The following is a 16404-nucleotide window of genomic DNA, read 5'->3' on the forward strand; positions in this document are numbered from 1 at the left end:
TTAATCTCGAGCACAAGCCCTTAACTAAATAAATGAAAACACACGCGCACACACACACACACAAACGGAAACGTAAATTAGGCTGTCACGTTGCTAACATGCAAATAAGCTAACAAATTAGCATATTTAATCGCTACGCGCATAACGTAAACAAGCAGACAATTACCATACCTCATTGGCCGCGTTAATTCAGGGGGAGGTAGAAACAAGTCTTCACGCCTTCAAGTCTTCATTAATCCACAGCTTCTCTACCAGTGCAGCAACGCAATCTATCGCATCTTCCACCGACACCAGTGAAGTATTTCCCTCGCGGTGAAGTTTGCGAGTACAGGTAATAATGACTCGACTACTCCCCCCCTCGCCCCCCACAGCGACAATTGGTTCCGCTTGAAATCAGACGGATCCTAGACATACATTCTTGATTACAATCATGTTCATTGACAAACAAAAAAAAATATTTTAATTAAAACATGCATCATTTTTTTTTAAACTCTAAACTATTTATGAACTTAAATAATGAAAACTGACTCTAGTGGCAGTTACAATATTACTAATGAACACTCGCTCCAAACCGGGCACCATACTGGGTATGTACCGGCAACGCAGAACAGGAAGCTGCACGTCCTTGAATAACACGTGTGCTAATGACATCTCTTACCTGCACGAGTTACGTTTTGTTTTTTGTTTTTTGTAACATGATTTAGAAAAAAAAAATATAATAATATTTACATAAAAATGCAGCTGTGCTCCCAATACAAAATATGGCCTAGTTGAAAAGTCTCTATACCTGCAGCAAAAATCCGTTTGACACCAATTACAGGGGTATAAATGCCCTATTTTGGGGCTGCTCATAGTAACGCCCCTAAATGCCAGGTCAGTTTGTAATCAAGAGTGTATGTGGGTCAGTGGGAGAAAAACAAAAGGTCCAAATGCAGCCCTGGGTTTTAGCACATTCTCATCATGTCAGCCACGAAAGAAAGCACAGAAATCACAAGCCTCTGCCAGGGTTCAATCTGTCTTCATATCTGCTTTCCTCCAGCCTCATATGTCATGCTTGGTGGCGATTGTGCATCAAAGTAAGAAGAAAAGTACACAGAAAGAGACTAAAAGAGAGAACCAGAGGAAGGCCCACAACCGCGTTACCGAGTTATTGACCTGCAGTGATCTGTTCTCGAAAAGATGCAATCCAGAATGACAAGAAGTAGGCTACTGCTTGCAGTTATTCATCCTGAAGAACTCAAACAGGTCCCTGTCAGTCTCTGTGTTTTCTCTAGCGTGTTCTAGAGAAATGAGGCTGTAAGTGCTGAAGAAAATACATGATTTAGTTTTTAATGGTAGGTCATTTGAACCGTCAGCTCTCAGAATTTCACTTTCTGCTGTGAAAGATATTTTAGGTTTCAGAAACATTATAAAAATTTACAGGACATCGAAACCATTGTGTCTTCTCGACATGTTTAGCCACACTGTGGATGCAGAGGTGTCTGGTTTCTGTGCTTTTGGTGATAAGCAGCCTTACTTCACGTGATTGGGAGTTGCTTTGACGAGATGTGAATGACAAGCTATTGTTGCCGAATGAGGTAGTCAGTCGATCAGTCAGTCAACAGAAAATTAATTGGCAACTATTTTGATTAGGCATTACGAGGTATTTTTTTGGAAGGAAAAATGTCACCATTTTGATCCAGCTTCTCAGATTTGATTATGCAGTGGTGAACTGAATATCTTTTGGTTAGATGAAATAAACTTTAAAATATTCACGTATTACTTTGTTTAGCCTACATTATTCTTTAATAGACTAAATGATAAATTGAAAAAATAATCAACAGATGAGTTGAATCAGAAGTTGCATGAATAACTTTGAGTAATTAGTGAGGAGTCCATATACTTTCTTTACCTCGCTGATTATTAATGCTGCAGCAGGGGTGGGAAATGCGGATACAACCGTCATGTTATATGTAGTGTTACATTATGATGATTGTACATTTTCTGGAAAATTATTTGAGAAACAGTTCATGGGTGCATTACCAGAAATGAAGATATGTTAGTGGCTAATCCAGCAAATTAAATACCTGACAAATCTAGGTACAGTACTTCATCATTCACAAAGCAGACCAGTTCATTTATTTGCAGCGTATCTTAAAATAGCCTAACAAGACCACAGATATTGAAGGCACTGGATATCATCACATCTTAGTCTTGGCTTAAGGGCAACTGAAGGCGTTGCCTCAGACTGATTTGAGGTGCACTCTTTGAGAGGCAAGGTATTTCTCAATCTGGTAGCCAGTAGCTGAATGTCATTTAAGAGCAGACTTCCATATCTGTGACTTTGTTCTCCTGTAGAAAAAGTGAGGGAAAAGATATTTTAGACATTTCAATGCATCCTCACACTGCAGCTACTGTATCTCAGTCTTCGCATCTGTCTTAATCTCTCCTGTTACACTTCACTTTTATCTTAAGTGTATTGATGCTACCCTGCAAGTCATTACAACGTGAATGAACAACATTTAATGACTCCGGCCATTAAACAAACTGTTTGATGAATGAGGTTTGGTTGATACAACAATTAAGAGCTTTAATACACATGAGCACGATTGTTCTCTTTTTTGTTGGCATTGTTGCCGAGATAACTTTTAATCGGTCGTCTTTCATGAATCAGTGGCTACACTTGTAAATTAATTACCTCTTGAAATGGTGAAAATGCTTGCAATGAGTTGCTAAATAGGCCTAGGTCACCAGCAGAGGAAAAAATGTCCCAAAAAAAGGCTACTGTGTGGGAGTCTGAGTGTAATTCACCGAGCACCTCTAATTACCTTTTACACAGTTACACATTTCTGCATTAGAGGAACATGGCAGTGGTGCATGGCTTAGCCCATTAACTGCAACTGGCGTTTAATGTGCATTTCACAGCCATTTTCTGAGGTCTGCCATAAATATATAAATACATTCCAGGTGGCTTTTCAGTATATTAGAAAAATAAACACAGAGAGATTGGAATGTGACAGATAAACCATCACAGTGAGCATTCAGGAACTTCATTTTGTTTTGGTCAAAGTCAATTTATGTTACTGACATTTAAATTGAAACAATGATTGTTTCAATTACTTTTTTTTCTTTTTTTTCATTCAAAGAAAAAAAAAATTAAAACTTATGAATTAATTGCACTGCAGTCAGTTTAACAGTGGTGGAGACCACAGACTGACATCATCATCACCAGTCTGTCAGACCCCCCTCCCCCATCATCAGAGCCCCTTTCACTGTATACTGCACCACTGTTGCACTTTAGGACAGTACTGCACTACCCTTGTACATAAACACTGCACTATATATTTTGTTTTCAGTGTTTAATACACTATGGCTTGCCTTTATGTATGTGTGTATATTTCACTTTTATTATATGATTTGTTTTTAGTATTAAATACACTGTAGTTTCTATCCTATTTTCTATTTTTTGCTACTTTTTACTACTTGATTCCTGTACTTATTCTGTCCTGAGATGCTGCAGTACTTGAATCTCCCCTCTGGGGATCAATAAAGGATTATCTGATCTTTTCTTTACAAAAAGAAAATATTACTGAAATAAAGTGATTGCCCTTTTAAGTGCACGTACAGCATGTTTGCTTTTATGATATGCTGATAACGCATGCAAAACATGCAAAGCCAATGGTGTTGATTTTGATATCTAAGACACATTCCCATCTATCATGTGAAATGACCAACAAGTCTGACCAATTTCAAACAAAGCTGCCCAGTGATCAAAATTGTAATAGTTGATGTTTGGGTCAGTATCATTTGTACCTGTTTTGTTGTCCGCTTATTAAATCCAGTTGATGACAGAAGCATTTGTCTGCTTCCCAGTTCCCAAAGAGGGTCTGAAGAACCAGGCGGCATTTGAAGAGATGAGGGTTAATTACATTAAGGAACTCCGGCGCTCGGTGGGAAAAGCAACCAACAACTCTGGCCAAACCTGGCAGCGCTTCTTCCAGCTCACCAAGCTACTGGATGCCATGCATGATGTAAGTACTCTCTGCCTGACATGCCAGTCGCCTACAGTACAGCACAGGCATCCCCTGGCAGCCTGTCAGTATGCCATGCCTTCACACACTGTGCGACGTGTCCAGTGGCACTTTGGACCTCTAATATCACTGGACATGTTTTGAGTACAATGGCAGCATAGTGGATCTGGATAATGCATTTACTTAGTGGTTCAATGGTGCTGGGGCTTGGAATAAGGATTATTGCATCCCAATCTCTCCCTGAGGGGGAGGTTATTTTGGAAGAGGCATTGACCAGCCTGTATTGGTGAATGGAACAGAAGGGGATCAATGCCAGCACACAGTTTACTGGATCTGAGTACACAGTGGTCACTCTAGTAAATGTGCTACATCACAGTTTTTTTTTTTGTATTTTTATTTTGTTTTGTTATTTTATTTCAATGCACGGGTCAACCGGTACAAGGCATAACCACAGTGCAGGCAAAGCCCCAAGAAGAGAGAGTCAGCAAATCAAATGATACGTCACAGACATAAATGGCCAGAATTCAATGATCCTGATGGCTGAGTGAATGGGGTTAGTGCTGACAGATGACCCTTGTTTAAAGGAGGGTTGTCCAGCAGAAAATCAGTGGTGCCCCCAAGTGGTGAGCTGAGAAGAATTGAAAAGGGGTAAATGCCCCAACAGACAGGAAAAACACTCACCTGAATGTATAGTAGTATACTTAAATTCTCACATTTTAAAACAAGTTTACACATAATTAAGATCATATGAAAATAAAAAGAACTAAAAAGCAAGCTACAACCACGAGATGTTTCTCATGAAATTGTGTGTCTGTGTTGTCCAGCTGGTGGGGAACTTGTTGGACTTCTGCTTCTACACCTTTCGTGAGTCCCAGGCCCTGAAGGTGGAGTTCCCCGAAATGTTGGTGGAGATCATCAGTGACCAGATACCAAAGGTGGAATCAGGCCTCACTCACACAATCTACTTCCACAAGAAGTGACTCACTTAACAGTTGGGACAGAAGCAGCATTAAGAACTGGAAGTGAGGAGGAAGAAGTTCAAAAACAGAAGAGAAATGTGCGAGGAAGGCCTGAACAGATGGCCTGCACCCAGTCGCCCAGTATGCCAGCGTCCTGCTCTTGGATGGGAAAGTTAAGAGGCATGGTGACAGAAGAAGAAAAAGGGGAAAATGATTTTGACCCTGCAGTCACCACGATAGGGTCAGGGCTGTGAATAGTTTGCCGAGCCGAGCACGACACGCCGAGAAGGACTTGTGACAAATGTGACAAAGCATCCGAAGTTCCCCCCTGTGCCCCTCTCCCTGCCCCAAAGACGATAACAGTATTTTCTATGGAGATAAAGCCATACATTTCGTAGGATGTGCTAGATACGTTCACTGCAGACACAGACACACACACACACACACACACACACACGTAGAGGGAGATTGATACACGTGCAGTCCACATGCCTTCACAGAAATGCACAGATGCACTCCACATGCACTAAAATCAGATAACAAATCTAGAGTAAAAGTTTTTGCAAATATTAACTGTGGCTTATGCAGTCTTATAGCACTATGAAAAAAAAATATGCCAATACTTAGATTTTGCTTTGCAGTGTAGCAACATACTGCAAGACTACAGGGCAAAGGACATTTTGTGGAGGCACGGAAATTCTAGACAGTAGGGCGGAAGGTCTTTTTGAATATATTCCAAGGGCTATACAAGCGTCATCATAAGCTGGATAATTACATTCAATCTAACAAGTCCAAGTTTGAATCTCAATCGGTGTCCTAACAGCTGTCATTAACATTCACATACTGAGTTTTTTCTTTTAATTAAAATATGTAGTAAAACAATCAAAACTAATATGCAAAAGTCCAAAGCTAAAGCTGTTTTTAAATAAAAATGTCTCTCTTGTGTAAAGTAAGCTTGCACGTGAAGCTCCCATGTCATAAAGTCACTATTTTAGGCATTGTGGTGTAGAATTAAGACAATATTGATGAACGATTTCACCTTTGTTCAAAAGTGGTCAGGAGTGCTGCAGAATGGAAAACTTGGATTTACAGAAACAATTTCAGTAGAGTCCGCTGGTAATGGATTTGACTGAGGTGCATCCATAGTAATTGTGTTTTGTGTTATCTCCAGAGCAGCTGTCCAAATGTCTGTTTTTACTCACAATGAAGCAAAACCAGCCCTTTGTGAACCAACACTTATCTACTCTTCCCAGAAATAATAAAAAGCATTTTATAAAAGCGTGTTGCAAAGGTTTAGTTTTTGACAAGCCAGTCATTTTACATTAAGGTGCTTTATTTCTACAAAGCCAGGCAAAACATAACATGTACAGTAACTTGTAGGCAGTCCGTATACAATACACCGTATGGACACACAGTTAAAACACACATACTCTGTACAGTTGATATAACCCCATACGGAGCATTACTCTGCAGTGCTTACTTACAGCGAACGGCTAATGTATCAAAACCAGGCAAATGTGTACAGGCATTAACAACTTCTTAAACACATTCTATTCAGCTGTTGTACAGATGAGGTTTTAAGGTACATGTTGATGAATGCTTGATGAAGAACTGTCGGTATGATCACCTTTCCTAATTTTGTTTATTTCCTTTCTGTTATCTTTGGGCCAAGTACTACTATTTTTGGTATGGCAGACCCAGTCATCTGGACCATTAACATGTCTCACACCCCACTGGTTACTGGGTCGTCGTAGAACACTACTATGATGCTACTGAAAAGTGATAGGACCGTTGGGGAAGATAAACAGTGGGGGCGTGTGATTATTATCATTATTATTATTATTACTACTATTATTATTTGTGCCCTGTGAGTGTGTATTTACATGTGTGAATGGAGCAAGTGTGGCTTAAGTTTATATGTATGTGTATATGTGTGTGTGTGTGCGTGTGTGTGTTTCCTGGCAAGCATGTGCATAGTTGATCTGCTCTTTCAGCGTGGGTATTATGCATTTATGTTATAGGATTAGCTATATCCTATTTCCACATTTAGATTTGCACAGAGGAGATACAATGTGAAATGAGGCATTAGCGCAGCTAGCAGGAATTGTCTATTTTGATAAGCAACTGTGATGATGCGGGAATAGACTTTCTGCATGGTCAGCCAGCCTAAACGTGATATGACAGGCACAGCAGCGTGGTCGTGTGTTGTATTTGTGGCCATAGCTCCCTTAGGAATGACGCCCTGCTGCATCATGAGGTCTCAATTGTGCAAAGACTGGTGCCCAAAGAGTTGGAGGTGGCATAATCACAACTGTCATTAGGGACTGTATGAAAATTATTGGAGAGGTTCTGAAAAATGGGTTATGTATTTTTAATTCCTGCTCAAGGGAGAGTAGTCTAAATTTCTTGGGAAAGAATAAGAGTGTGTCATCTTTTTCTCATCCCAGAATTAAATATTCCTTTTTTATTCACTCTGGGGTGAAAATATTGTGCTTCACCACCAACAAAGATGGCGCCCAGGTCTGGTTCATTCATTCTGTGGCTACTAGACCAGCTGTGTTTTCACTATTTATATTTATGTTTGCCATAAATACATGATGTGGGCAGATCGGGGAGGAGGGGGCATAAGAAAATAATAATGTTGATTAGGGTATTGCTCTTTGTAAAAGAAAATGTAAGATTAGGTGTCCTTGCTAATTTTGGTATAGTCTCTTGTCAGAAAGGCTTCATTTTACAATCTGTCTTTCTTGCGCATTATTGTGCTCAAGTTGTGAAGGACCCTTAAACTAATCTCTCACTGTTTCTTTCTTTTGCCCTTTTTTGTCCTTTTTAAGGAATAAAAAACTGTCTAAAGGTTCATAGGATGAATGCGAAAGTATTTTTGAGAGAATTATATTTTGCTGGAAAACAATATTTAAGTACTTTGTCTAAAAATGATATCCTTTTTGTAAAATGAAATGTTAATGCATGCTTTTTCGATGAGATGTTTACATTGTATTTAAAAAAGGGAAACTTGTGCCTTTTTATCTCACCTGATTTACAGTTTTACAGTATATATTGTAAATAATACAGCAAGTCCTTATGTTGAGTCTAGTATAAACATTTCTACTTTAACCATCTTGTTGGAATTTTGGAGAAATGTGTTTTTCCCACTCGCCATGTTCTGTGTGTTGGATCACAGAAGAATTTACAGTAAAGGTTGGCACCAGAAAGGGCCAAATGGAGAAATGAATGTATCGTACATTGTGAGAGACTTATGGAACTTACTACCTGAATGTTAGAGAGAGAGTACATTTATTATCTTCTTATTAAGTAAAGTTATTTCATTTTGCATCTTTTTTTTTCTTTTTTTTTTTACTTTTTGCGTCATTGTTGAAGTGGGTCAATCAAAAAAAAAAAAAAAAATCAAAAAGTATTTCTTATTTTCTAACAAGATGTATCACGTGATGGATCCTTGAGTTATTGCTGTTGAAATTATTTTCTAACCCTTGGTGGTATTGTCGATGAGCACCACAATAAAAATCAAGAAATCACAAAATATTGAAACTGGGATACGTGAAAGAAAGTTCTTGACTTTAAAAATAGGAACTTTGTGCACACACAGCACCAAACGATGGATTTAAAGACTGTAGACCTTAAGTTTAGGCAATTTAAATTTGACTGTTTTTGACCAGTTATTAACTGGATGTATTGCACTAAATGACAAAATATGTTTCAATTATTAAAAGAAACAAATTTGTCCCAAAGAATGGTAGTATAAAACACTTACAATCTATACACAATATAGATTATAATGTATAGTCTAATGATCTTATCAAGCCCCTGTACACCCCTCCTGCATTACAGAAATATAGGTTTTGACTGTTAGAGTTAAATAAGAAGATTGATACCATGTCTGTACGATAGCTAAATATGAAGGTACTGCTGAGACTGTTAGCTTAGCATAAAGAGTGGAGGGACAGGTAAGGTCCAAAGGCATCAAAAATCCCCCTTAAAAGCACTGCTGAACAATGTCATTTGTTCAATCCACAGGACAAAAAAAAAAAGAAAAAAAAAGAAAAAAAAATCCACAGGAAGTGTAAAAATGACATGTAGGTTTGCCATCACACATATGAAGTCACTGGGCTTGGCCATGAAATAGTCCAGAATGTAACATCTAACAATCACAATGTCCCCTTTTACTTCTGTTTTGCACGAATTAAACACGATTAAATGTGTGTGAGGCCATAGTAAGGAGATTTTGTTTCCTTTGGACAGAGCCAGACCAGATGGTTCCCCATTTCCAGTATTTATGCTAAGCTAAGCTAAGCTAACCATCCTCTTGCAGTAGCATTGTATTTACCATACAGACATGAGATTGGTATCAAGCTTCTGTTCCAAACCTCAGCAACAAAGCATTTCCCAAAATGTCAAACTGTTTCTTTAAAGCAACATAATGAATGAAATGTGCATTTATTGGTCATCATTCACCACCGCCTGCAAACAAGAAAATAAAAAAGAAACTTACCCCTACTAGAGGGCGAAACAATATCTTAAAAGCAGTCTCCGCCTACATTAACTCCTTTTAGGCATGAATGACTCAGAATGTGTTTAACTGCTGTTTCACAGTACACTGTATGTGGAGTCACGTCATTGCCATTTTCTGTTCATGGTGATGAATCGGGTGTAGAGAGACTAAGCCATATCTCCACAGCCATGGCAGTGCATTTCTTATTAATATATAAATATAAATAAATGTTTTTTTTTTTCCAGTTCCAAAAATGACTTTTTACTCAAGATGCTTTGTACAATATTTCTCAGTAACTATCCAACAACCGTACAATAGACATCCTTCAAAATAAAACCATAAAAGATCTTTGAAACCAGTTACTACTGTATATCTTGATGCAGATATTGCCATACTTGTGTTTGCAATCTATTGCAAGATTCTAATAAAACTTTTAAACTGATAATTTGATGTGATTTCAGTTTATGTATTATGTATGGTCTGTATGTATGTGTGTGTGAGGTTAGAACTGTACCATGAGACAGAAGCTAGGAAATATGCCCTAAAAAAAATGTGTTGTTTGATCTGGATGAATTCAAACCAGCTGCATTTGGTGGCTGCATGGGGAGGATAATGAGGCACAAAAACAAACAAAAAAAAAAAGCCCCCCAAAAAAAGAAACGTTAGCATGGAAAAATAGAAATGATGTGGAGCAGCAGCAGGTACAGAAGAAGAGGAGATGAAGAGAACAAAGGCAAATTGAGAGAGAGAAGAATAAAAATGACAGATAAAGCATTCAAGGATGAGACTTTTACAGTTAAATGGCGTCTGTGGAGAAAAATCACCATTAACCTTTCTAAAAGCTGATCTGAAAACATGCCTGCTTTGCCAGACTGTGGAGCAGACAGTATTACTTTTCTGCTCATTTATTTTCCTCTCTCTGAATCCACAGCCCTCTCCAAATCTCCCCCAGATTTCCATTTGCTTTCACTTGTAGCTGTGCCAGATAAACAGAATCTATTGGATCAGGCTGATTTCACGGCTGCGCCCGCGCACATGGCGTCTTCTGTGGCCCACTCTCCGAGCTGAGGGGCTTTTTCCCTCCCCTCCTCCTTTATGTTTGAAACTCACTTTTCTCAAAATTCCCACTCAGTTTTCAACCCTAACAACACATCAGCTCTTATTACGATTAGTGTTCCAGACGTGCACATTTGGGAAATTCAGACACATTTGCGTTACGTACTGTCGTTGTATCATTAGTTAAACTGTCGTAGGCTTTGATCTGAGCTGAGTCACAGTGTGGGACTATGTCACAGGGCTGAAGGACACTGCGTCATGGGAAGCAGAGGACACCTGGCACACAGCCAGGACTCTGGGAAATGAGAAATGAAAACATCCATCTGGATTTTTTTACTCAAACACACCTACATTCAGGCACACTGATGTATACATCATCCCGGACTGATGGACAGTGATGCATAATGCATGCAGGGACAGAAATCACCACAGATAACACCACCTCGATCTCAAGTGATATTAAGGCAGCTCAAAGGCCACAAATAGGAATCTTAACCACCCAGATTTTACCATTACTGTTCAGTGCGTCACGTTCCCAAGTTAAGGAGAGAAGATGAAACGATTTCATTGAGAAATTATTATTAGAGCACATGAAAAGAAGTGGAAAAAGCACTGACTAGGAAGTAGAAGGGGGAAAGGAAGAAGGAGGTAGGCAAGGAGGAGACAGAGACAGAGAGAGAGAGCGACAGCAAGAGGACTTTAAATGCTCCTGAGACACAGACCGGTAGAAATAAGAAAAGGGGAAAAGGAAAGGCAGATAGAGCAACATGGCATGCTTTCTGACAGACAGTCCAAAGCAGAGTGAGAGGAAGGCAGGGTGGATGTCTCTATGATTCAGCAGCATTCTGGCAGAGGGAAGACGATGATGAAGGGCCCCAGGGGAGGGTGGTGGTGGTGGTGGTGGTGATAGTCGAGGAATATTTTGCCGGTCTCATTAGCTCTGCCTCATTTCATTATGTAATCACCGTGTCTGCGCTACTTCAGGGAGCTGCTGGACATATGTGTCGCCCTGAAACCACAGCTCCAACCTCTGGTATTTTAAAAGGGGACGAAGTGTGTGTGTGTGTTTATACTTTTAAATAGTGCATCAGCCCACTTACTGGAGGTCTAAGTGTCTTGGTGGACTGATGGTAATTACGTAACCGAAGCCAAAGCACCAGGTCTGGAGGCCATTTGGTGTGTTAATTACACAGATGTAGTCTAAGAATTAACATGCGTGAGGCTCTGGTGTTAATGAATCAGGGAGGTGGAGGTGGATTAGTGTGTGTTTTCCTCTGTGAAAGATTGCCATCTATTTTTAATCCCCTTTTGGAAAGTTATTTTGGAAGTAGCTTTTAGTCGGATGCAGGTCAATATAAAGAGGAAGGGTTACATTACACTACACGGGCTCACTGGCTGCAGAATGAATACTCACTTCACCAGTCACTTTATTCTTGGACCCTGTGGGAAAGTGTGGGCTTTCTCAGTGACACCATAGATGAGTCATGAAAAAAATTACACACAGTGATAGCTTCCACATTGGTAAAACTAGACACATTTTGCCAAATATAAATTCAAACTACAGTTACTTAGTATAACTCTTAGCCAACAAAATGTGGCTACCGAGCTTTTTCTAATTTCTTTTTTCACACAGTATTTTATTTTGGAAAACAAATGTCTTATGTTTAATAAGTTAAAAAAAACAAAAAACAAAAAAAGCATCTCATTCACGCATGCATGCATGATTATTTTTTTTTAAAAAAAGGCTTTGCTAAGACTTCGATCTGTTCAATTTTAATGATAATTTATCACATTTATTTTATGGCAAAAAATATATAATACAGTAAAGAACAAAACAAACTTTATTTGTTTAACATTGATCAAGAGGATGCCCAAAGGTATAAAAAGAAGTCAAGGCCCTTTACAAACATCATAAATCAATGTCTTAAATTACTGCAACTGAAAACACAGTCTGCTGAACCAGAGCTCTCAGACAAATGAAAGTGTCTTGTCGAACAGCTGAGGGATGAACTGCAATGGGACACGTGTACATGCTGAAACCAAACCAGATTAAAACTTAAAACCTGTCCACCACTTAACGGAGATGTGTAAAACATACTTGGCAGTCATAACTACTTGAACATACACTGAACGTGAAACTTTGAAATACTGCATTTTCTGGTCTTACTGATAATAAAACTTCCACTCAAGTCGCAGATAAAATAAGCTATAATTTCAACTTGCGGGAGTGTCTCATTTCTCTGCTCAGAGGAAACTGAACAGCGTTCAGAATAAGCTGTAAAAACAAACAAACTTTGACAGACAAAAAAAACACTTGGTCTCAATCATTACCAACTGAAATGTACCTCTGCCAACTCTGTCTGCCGCTAGTGTTTAACACAAGAGGTTCATTAGGCATCGAAGAGGCGTTTCACTGTGTGTCCGTGAAGGAGTGCACCAAGAACAAAACAGTACAAAGTGTCTTTAAAATTCAAAAGTCATGCAATCAGTGTGTCAATTAAATAAAATGAAATGTACTTTGCCTCATTTTGAATATCCAAATATTCTTAAAATGACAGAACGATGCACCATTTTAAAAGCTAAAGCAGTAACACTCCAATTCAATTTTCATGCATACTCATACATACACTTTACACTTGGGTGCTCTGATGCTTAAGGCAAAAAATGTACAGGATCTCTAATCTCTGAGAAGCTCAAAACATTGTCAACAGAGTCTAAAGCTGCTAGATTTGGTGCAAAAAAAAAAATCCAAAACAAAACCAAACAAAAAAAACTGATTAGAGTGATTTGACATTCATCGATCCTTACAGTTATCATTCTCTGACTTGGGAGCTCATGGATACCATGTGTAACTGGGGGAGAGAGTGAGGCCCGTAACAGAGACGGGGTGGGGGGCAGAGAGAGGGAGAGAAAGAGACAGACGGGGGCGGGGGAGGAGAGGGGGGACTCTCTGTTCTCTGTTGCTAAGCTACCTGGATGTTTACTGGCTACAGCATCTTTGTATACAGCAGAATATTTTAAGTGCTAACCCCTTTTTGGAATTAAAATGCTGAAATACATGTGGGTTGCTCAACCAAAGTAAATTCAGACTAAGAGATATGCTTGCACATGCATCTGGATCTACCATTAAACCAAAAAGAAAATGCATATACTTGTGTATCAAGAACAGTCCATATCGTCACTTTGCTTGAGAGAGATCAGGGATTTGACTAAACAAGGCTCTCCTGTGAATGTCCGGGTTGAGGCACACGCGTGTCCACAGACTGTTCCAGGTGGAGCTGATAACTTGTCCATAAATATTTCCATTTGGGGCTACAGCATCTCCACATAGTTTTCAGGGATGAGGCCCCTCTTTCCCTCCAGCTCGCCCTCCAGCCAGCCCGGCTCTCTCGACCGGGTCACTGCAGGAGAGGACACAGAGTCAGTTGGGGGAAGGAGACAGCACCACAGAGAGGGTGGGGGACAGAAAAAAGATGCAGAGCCTCCAGTGAGTGTGTGCCATGTGTGAGGGGGTACAGTAACGAGGTGGGTGCACTACACTCCACTCTGACTCACTTTGTGTCTACTGTACATCTGAAACATTTCTAGACTTTCTGAGTTAAACCTCAGGAGCTCTGACAAACCATTTACGATGACAAATACGTCAGAGCGTGGAACATTTCTGTGGCGTGCCTTCTCGAAATCCTGCCACGACTCTTGATTAGTCAACAAAGTGAGTCGATTTAAAAATTCGAGTGCATTTGCGAGTCAACAATCGCATGGATTGTTACTTGTCTCAGCCTGACTTGGGACAGAAGGAAAGAAGTGTTTACAGGTCTGGCAGCGCGCTTGTGTTTCTATTGAACACAGATTGGACAAGGAGCACAAAAGCCCAGTCTTTCATACAGGTGTGGACAAAAAAAATAAAAAAAAAAGGAAAGGATCTGAAACTGCTTTTACTCTCAAATTAACTGAGAAGCCTTCTAATACAAAGGCCACCACAGGAATACCATTAATTCAGGATTATTATTGTCATCGAATGTTGTTAAAGGTGTTTTTATTACATCAGTTTGTCCCCATTAGAATATTTATTTTAAATTATGATCAACTAAAGAATAAAGATCTGCACATGCACAGACTACAACCACAAAATTGCAATTTTATACCCTGCTGCAAGGTTTTTTTTTTGTTCTTTTTTTCTTTAATTTAACATATGCTGAATTTTTCTTAAGACAAGCTATATGTGTAGTGGCTTCCTCAAGTATTCAGAACTCTTGACCTTTTGCACATTTGTTATGCACACAGCCCAGACCAAAAAAAAAGACACAAAACAACTGAACAGGCAAAATATGGAGCACGTCAAAGGCCTCAAGACATTTTAGCCGTTTAGTTAATGAAAACCCCATCATGTAAGATTTTTATAACATGTCAGTCACTTCATTTGGAGCCTGATTAACGCCCCAATCTCTGTATCAAGGTAAGTGGAGATCTGAGTTGAGATCCAAAAGAAACACACAATATCATTCAGAAATACTTTTAGCTAAACAAAATGAAATTTCAGAATAAGAGAATGGGCTCCGACATGATTTAATTTAGTTTATGAAAATGTGAAACTTAATTCATTTCATGCTTAATATTAGCTGTATTCAGGCAATATGAGTTCATGTTTGGAAAATCACCTTGAGTTAAATTGAATTGCCTCTGTAGGTATTTAACCTAAAATGAACTCTTTCAACCAACACTGAAACACTGATGGCTTTCATTTACAGGCGTCAAAACAGGAAATATCATTCATACAGCATATAGAAATATGATCTACAGCATATAGAAATATGATCTAGATGAGGTTCCAGTTGTCTAATCCATATTTCTAAAAGGCAGCTGTCAGGTTTTGACGTTTGGATCATAACTTCACATCATTGTGTCTTTGATGGGAGATGGTTTAATTTAAATCTGCAGTACAACAGAGGCCAAAAAAAAGAACAAAAAGAAAAACAAAGTGATCTCACCCTTTAAGAAGAAAGAGAAAAAAACTTGCCCGTAACAATCAATAAACCGCAATGCACTGTGGGGTTTTATCAAAGACATCAACACATGTTTCTCTGTAAAGTCTATAGTATCTCTATAGTGTCTGTGTCGCACAAAAGGGGGTTTTGACAAAAAAAAAAAAACAGGAACCACAAAATCCTCATTTCCTCTGAGAGTGATTAAAGCTCAGTCGAGTCTCTTCCAGACACACTGAAGAGCAAATGTGCCTCTCCTGCCCTCCCCCCCCCACAACCCTCCTCCCTCCGCTCTCCCACTTCTCTTCTCATCTCTCTATTCGACTGAAGATCAGATTGGGAGTTCGGTTTTCCTCCAAATCCAATATGCCAGGGCTGGTTCTGAGTGAGCGACTGGTGTGGGTGATAACACTTACCGGCGTTGAATATTGCGCCGACCTCGAAGGAGAGCTCAGAGTCGTGCTCAGCCTCACATGGGTACACTGCCTTGGCTTTCCTGCTGGTGACACTGAAAAATGAAGGCAATCAGTGAGCTGGCGGAGCTTTGGGGAGGATTACAGCACAGTTCAATCTGGGCCCGGGGCCTGCTTGTTCATTCACTCGCTAGCCTGAAACAGCACAAATGGACCAGGCTGGAAAATAAGCAAAAGTACCAGGAGAGGAGCCGGACCACTACACACACACGTGCCCTATCTCTAGTCTAGACAGACTAGAGAGTGAGTCAAAACACACCCACGTGCATGTGTGTACATGCACAAACACAATGAGATGCAGCACTGTTTGCAGCAGGTTTTGTACAGCTGAAAAGGCAGGCACACATCAGGTCCACACAGCAGACAACCATCTATGGTGAGATAATTAAAAAGCGGCAGGGAGATTTAAAGCAGGTC

At 39.6% G+C, this 16404-nt stretch overlaps 2 protein-coding genes and 1 long non-coding RNA gene across 6 annotated transcripts in view; 1 reads left to right on the forward strand and 2 right to left on the reverse strand.

Annotated features, from left to right (window-relative positions):
* LOC124073327 overlaps window positions 1-351 on the reverse strand; it is a 103362-nt gene extending 103011 nt beyond the window's left edge. For both annotated transcript variants that reach the window (XR_006845667.1, XR_006845666.1), the window contains exon 1: window positions 172-351. This is a non-coding gene — a long non-coding RNA (uncharacterized LOC124073327). The remainder of the gene's footprint in view (window positions 1-171) is intronic.
* Window positions 1-9921, forward strand: part of nr3c2 (nuclear receptor subfamily 3, group C, member 2) — a 76134-nt gene extending 66213 nt beyond the window's left edge. For both annotated transcript variants that reach the window (XM_046415474.1, XM_046415483.1), the window contains 2 exons: window positions 3853-4010; window positions 4835-9921. In XM_046415474.1, the coding sequence (XP_046271430.1) occupies window positions 3853-4010; window positions 4835-4990 (314 nt within the window). In that variant the 3' untranslated portion in view covers window positions 4991-9921. The remainder of the gene's footprint in view (window positions 1-3852; window positions 4011-4834) is intronic.
* Window positions 9922-12285: 2364 nt separating this feature from the next.
* The window catches only part of arhgap10 (Rho GTPase activating protein 10), a 45258-nt gene continuing 41139 nt past the window's right edge, over window positions 12286-16404 (reverse strand). For both annotated transcript variants that reach the window (XM_046415505.1, XM_046415496.1), the window contains 2 exons: window positions 15931-16022; window positions 12286-13933 (listed from right to left, as the gene is read on the reverse strand). In XM_046415505.1, coding sequence (XP_046271461.1) covers window positions 13931-13933; window positions 15931-16022 — 95 coding nt within the window. In that variant the 3' untranslated portion in view covers window positions 12286-13930. The remainder of the gene's footprint in view (window positions 13934-15930; window positions 16023-16404) is intronic.

The sequence above is a fragment of the Scatophagus argus genome, chromosome 2 (genome assembly GCF_020382885.2).
Source record: "Scatophagus argus isolate fScaArg1 chromosome 2, fScaArg1.pri, whole genome shotgun sequence".
Taxonomy (NCBI): Eukaryota; Metazoa; Chordata; class Actinopteri; family Scatophagidae; genus Scatophagus; species Scatophagus argus.